This window comes from Atta colombica, unplaced genomic scaffold (assembly GCF_001594045.1).
Source record: "Atta colombica isolate Treedump-2 unplaced genomic scaffold, Acol1.0 scaffold252, whole genome shotgun sequence".
In the NCBI taxonomy this organism is placed as follows: Eukaryota; Metazoa; Arthropoda; class Insecta; order Hymenoptera; family Formicidae; genus Atta; species Atta colombica.
Genome location: NW_017259351.1, coordinates 530,929 through 537,146, shown reverse-complemented (window position 1 = coordinate 537,146; position 6,218 = coordinate 530,929). Strand labels below are relative to the sequence as shown.

The 6,218-nt window shown below is 30.3% G+C and overlaps 1 protein-coding gene across 1 annotated transcript in view; it reads left to right on the top strand.

Moving 5' to 3' along the window:
• Positions 1–5,333, top strand: part of LOC108688998 (D-beta-hydroxybutyrate dehydrogenase, mitochondrial) — a 24,300-nt gene extending 18,967 nt beyond the window's left edge. Inside the window, exons 4-6 of the mRNA XM_018195577.1 lie at positions 2,732–2,884; positions 3,872–4,079; positions 4,810–5,333. Coding sequence (XP_018051066.1) covers positions 2,732–2,884; positions 3,872–4,079; positions 4,810–4,966 — 518 coding nt within the window. The 3' untranslated portion in view covers positions 4,967–5,333. The remainder of the gene's footprint in view (positions 1–2,731; positions 2,885–3,871; positions 4,080–4,809) is intronic.
• Positions 5,334–6,218: the final 885 nt, after the last annotated feature.

Genomic DNA, 6,218 nt, shown 5'->3' with positions numbered 1-6,218 from the left:
GAGAGAGAGAGAGAGAGAGAGAGAGAGAGAGAGAGAGAGAGAGAGAGAGAGAGAGAGATGAACAATCTTTTATATGAATTTCATACTTTCATTTTAATAGCATTATAAGGATTATGATAGAGAAAGGAGAAACTGTCGTGTGATATTCAAGTCTTCTAAAATCAGTATGGGAATTTTTGCTTCATTTCTTGAAATTAATGCTTCATTTCTCATGAATTATTATCGATGAAGAAACTGAGCATTATATTTCATATTAACAAACGATTGAATTACATTAGATTAGATTGGAAAGAGAGTTTCCAAATGGACAAAAATTCGAATGTCTTTTTAATATAATCTATTAAAAAAAAATCTTTAATCAAATCTTTATGTCAAAAAGATATCAGTCAATATCATATCACGTTTAGACTATATAAATGATATCTTCACATGTAATCTGTGTAGAAAGTGCGTCGTGTATGCAAATAATGCTTTTAATGGGGTATGCTTTCTCTCTCTACTTCTTTGTATTTTGATTTAATTTACAATTACTTCCTCGAGATGTTATGGTATTATGTAATGTTACGGTTTGTACGACCATGTTAAAGCCATTCTAGCTTTAATATTAAAGTTATTGTCAAATATTAATTTCTGCGCTTTCATCTAAAATACTTAGTTACGAAATTTAATAGAGTTCCGCTTGCGTGTAAACAATGCAATATTGAAACAAAAAATAATTTGTTCGTAACATTTTTTTACATGACTTTTTCTTTTCATAATTTATATAGATTGCGTGAAAAAAGAAATACGTATTTCACATTTAATGTAGGGAATTACGTTGATTTAATAACGCACATAAATTTATCATTAGGATCTACATTATTTTATCAGTACTTTAAATGTATTATGTATCTATTTTTAAAATCGCTCCTTTTAGTCTTTATAAGAGTTACAATGCGGAAAACAGAAAATTCAATGTTATTTCTATATACAAATTAAACTTTTATTTTATCAATCACATAATTATGCAAAAAAACATTAGAACTGACTTTCTTTAAATTAAAAATTTCTCATAATTATTATTTCACGAATACTTCAGTATCATATAATGCACATTTATTATGTCACATAATTGTGTCATTTAATTACATTAATTATAATAACTAAGCATATCACAAATGGAATAATTTGTCAAACAAGCTGCAACGAGCGTCAGTAATTGTATGTTTTCAAATAACGTCAATATTTATTTAATTACAGATAAGTTGAAAATTTTTACGTATTCAATTTCACTTTTATACGTGACTTCATTAATCCTATTATTAGTTATCCCGGTGAGAAATACCAATGAACTTCTATACCGATGAATGTAAATAATCTGACAGTAATTTAATGAAATTTGATATTGAATGAATAGATATAGAATCATTCTCCGTTTCCAAAATAATTCAGCTATAAGTTATATTATGTTATATTATGTTCGACGCGGGCTTTATCAATCGGATACACATATAGGTAAAGTAATCACTTGTTCAAGATCGGAGAAAATACACAAGTTAAATATCATTTTTGCAAAACATGTTTAATTCTTCGGAACTGATAAAACTATAAAAATTTATAACACAGTTACTAATGCTAGTTTGGAAGATTCATTTAATTTATGTTAATTAAAAAGCATTAATTAATTTTAAGAAATCATTCATAATAATACATTCATACATAATTCATATAAAAAGAATGACTATTAAATATATTGTCTAAGAATAATCCAAAGGAACCTGCACTGATCATAAGGAAAATTGGATCCTGGTAAAATGAATTAGTTTTCACATATAATGTAGTTTATGCTATAATAAACACAAGACTCAATAATTTATAAGCTATGGTGTATCAAAACTGCTTTGTAAGCACAAGTTTCACACTTTTGACGCACAGGTAAAAAATTATTCATTATTGAACCTTGACGACTTGTGTCTAAGACATCCTTTGTTCACTACATCAAGCTATATTATATGTGAAAACTATTCTTTTTCATCGGATCTAATTTTCCATTAATATTAATTAAAGTTGTTTGCAAATATAATATAAAGAAAATTGAATTATTTGACATTCATGAAAAAGTGATTTATAATTGAATGAGTCTAATAGATGTCAGCCTGAGGGTTAAAAGACAGAAAAATAAAACAATCGAATAAATCATTCAAAACTTTAATGCACTTTCAACTTTCTTTTACGATGATTCCAACAAAATTTTTACGAGACGAATATTTGCTTCTGCATAGATTTGTCGTGCAATATATCTTGCGTGCATAATGGAAGTTTGCGTAATGGGAAAACACGAGGAAATAACGTACCTTCATCGCGCAAAATAAATAAACGCAAACGTCATATTCGCAGATTTTTGCTATTCGTTACACCCACGAACTGTCAGGCGAATGTTTTTCGTCGCGAAAAATGAGATGGAAGTGCCGAATGTATTTGTTTAGTTAGCGTAGCCAGGAAATGGAAGAGTGCACTTTCGTTTTATAAGTCATACTTCCGATTGGAGATACAATTTCAAATGCTCGATATCATCGGGGACCGTAAATTGCAACGGTATTTACTTGCGATGGCCTTCCGCTCGTTATATATAACGTATCTCCAGCGCGAGCGAAGTTCGTTGGAATAAACTTCCATTTGCCTCGTTTCCGCGCCACCCAGGGAGGACGATCACTTTAAGTACTCTAAAGCGCTGAACTTTATTTAATTACAGGTCTCTGGGCAGTCGTGCACACAGGCGGCTTGGTTTTACCAGGTGTTATAGAGAAACAAACCAGTTCAATGTGGGAGTCCATGTTGCGTCACAACTTGGTTGCTCCGTTAAGAACAGTCAGAGTATTCATCCCTCTATTGCGTATCAAAAGAGGTTCGTTGAATATACTCGACAAAATTTTAAGACTAAGAAAACTATTGTCTGCCGCTACATAAAAGATTAACATTTCTTTTTGTTTTACTCCAAAAAAATTGCTTTTTGGACAACAGAAAAAATAATAACAAAATATAATAATTTATATTTATAATAAAAAATATTAATTTTTTAATTTATATAAAAATTAAAATTGTTTTATCAAAAAGATCTTATTTGCCTGAGTTTGATTAAATAATATTTCGGTGAATTTATATCCATGGGCGTAGCTAGGATTTTAGAGGAGAGGAGGTCAAATTAGAGTTTGATTGAGACTGATTCCCCGTGGAGGGAAATAGTCGAGCTAATATGGGCTATTGGATTTGTTTCGTTTTATTATGTTTAATTACTAGCAAGTAAAAATACAAAATCAGATATATTCAATGTAGTAATTTAAGTTTCCTCTTAAAATTGTAAACTGATTCTTCGAGCTAGAAAAACTTAATTTATGATACAATATTGAATTCTCAGAAAATCTTTCTATAATTTTTACATCCAATTTTTTCTTCTCTTTCAAAATTAATTTTTTATAAATAGTCAAAGCATAGTTTTTAAATGTGTATTTTTTAAAAATTATTTTGTTCTTTAAAATTTAGAAAAGGCCAATTATCTTCGATCTTAAAACGTAATCTTAAATTAAAACTGGATAGTAATATTATAAATTAAATTGATAAACAATTATTCATATTAATAAATATTTAAAAAAATCTGTAAACAATTTATTATTAAAAATATTTTATTACAAAAATGGTCGAGTCGAAACTTATTCATCAGCTTAAGTTAATGAGAAATTTGCTCGCTTTTCGAGGAAGTGAATTGCTCCTTTGAAACCTGCAGCAGTGCACAATAGCACCGAATAAAGCGCTCGGCGCAGCGGCAAGACTATTCACCGATAGCAAAACCATATTCATTCTTTAAGCGGCTTATTGAAAATGTTCTGTTCCTAAGGACGCATCGTTCTTTTGGGTGACTCCGAAACGAGCTACGGCAGTAAGACAGGCTCTGGATTGGTGGCTTTCAGCGCATCCCGAAGAGCCGTGGAAGGTGCCGCAGAGGCATTAAAAAACGAATTACATTCATCGGGTGTCGACGTCGTACTTCTCAAACCGCCGCCAGTGAATCCTCTCGTTCTTTATGCATCGCCCGTTCTCAAGACGTAAGACTATCAGTTTACGATATCTTGTTTCCACGGATTAACAAAGATGTTAAGTCAACTCCAAGCACAGCGCCCAAAACTTTTGCGAGCTGCTTCACAATTTCGTTCTCTTTCGAACATGTTTCTTCTTCTACCTTTCTTATACAATTTTCCCGATATTAACGATATTAATTCCAATCTTAGAAATTGGACCATTATATCGTATTCAAAGTCATTATTTTAGTTATTTACTTTGATAAGCGTAACAATTAGGGGAGAATAAAAAAAGATATAATTTTCTATTATTAATTTCGTTTTGATAAACGATGAAAAAATTTCTCGTAATCTCGTTTATGAAATTAAATTATATAAATTATTAGCTCATTACATTAGAAAGTGAAAGAGAAGGAGAGAGGGAGAGAGAGAGGGAGAAAAAGCATTAATATTTTAAATTAAAAATTAGATTATGGTTTTCTAGCTCCAAAAAATAAATCAAATATGAATAAATTGTCATGAGCTTTCATGGTTGTTAGTGCGTAAATAATATATCTATAAAAGATGATAAGATATAATTCGCAAACAATTGAAAATGTATTATACTTACAACCGCGAAGGAGGACATACATATAATCAATTTATTTTAAAGTCTTCAAAATTTATTTGTATCTTCTCTACGTCAATATCTTCCCTTATAATCATCGTGACTTAACGATGGATTTAATTGCTATGAACAGTGCTCAATTATTTGCAGGGTTGATGTGGAATCTGGCGTAACAGCCTCGGAAGGGACGTGGACCGCTCCGCTATCGATTCATTCCGTGCAGAACGCTCTGATTCCTGCGATAACGACGTCGTGTCCTTTAAGCGTTTACGATATGTCTGTCAAGCCGAGGGTCTTCTGTCGATAATGCTATCCATGTCGTGTAAACCGAAAGATCGCGAAATGTAATAATATCGTGGAACTCCTCGAGTCGATGCAATACGCAATATACGGAGACAATGGGAATGTGGAATATAATGGTACGCGCATATTTGTCGCTAGTGTCATTATGTTGTATTACGTGCCTTAAAGCATCATATGCGGAATTTTCTTTCTCAGTTTCGCGAGACATATATAGATATAGGCGACATTTCCTGCGTGTGAATGATGTCATTTTTTTCATATATTCATCTCGAGCGATATCTATTATGTATTCTCATGTTTATTTCTCGTTCATTTTTGTATCGCATTTGCTGTGTCAGATCCTAGCACCGATTTGAGGAAATATTTATTAAAAGCCAAAAATTTTTATCGTCACTAAATAAATTCCTGATTACCGTTAACTCTTAATAAGTTTCCTATCCCTTTTCCCTTCGAAGGAAAATTATTCTAATGTTATTTACGTTGTAAAAAGATCGTTCCCAAAGTAACTATTATACAGTCTAATATATTTTAAAATTGCACATTTAGTCCAGTGGATTTATCTTCGATTGCGATGTTTAAATATTTGGTTGTATAGCGACTTCACGAAATGTATATTTTAAGAGGTTGAAAACGGAAAATGTGTTTTACTTGAAAGGTTCGATGGACGTGTGTGCGAAGTTAAAAGAGTTTTCTGTATTTGCGCATGTGTAAATAACACAGATGTATTCTATAATATATAAAATGTTTGAATAACTTTCGTAAATTTGAAAATATACGAGAATATTAATTATATAATTTTGAAAAATTAAAAAAAATATGTATACGATATAAACGATCTTTTCCTTTATTATTATTTTTTTAGATTATTATTTTTAAAGTCTTCGACGGAATTGTCAAAAAGTCATTTTGAAAAGATTTTTTAGATGAAACTTTTAATAATAGGAGAGAGAGAGAAGATTAAATATATTTTTTCTTATATTTTTCACACTTGAAATGATATAAAAATAATGTAATATTTTTTTCGCATTCAAATTCACAATAGTTAATCAGCTATCTTGTTCTCTTTGGTAGTCTATTTAATATAATTACACAGTTAACCCTTTATGAAAGCTATTTGCATTTATAATTAAAATATGAAGCTTTCGCCAATAAATTTATTTTTAGATATAAACGATAGATTTTTCTTAATAAAACTATCGTAACATGATGCAATTATATTAAGTTAAAACGGAAAGTACAATGTGTACTCTGCGGTT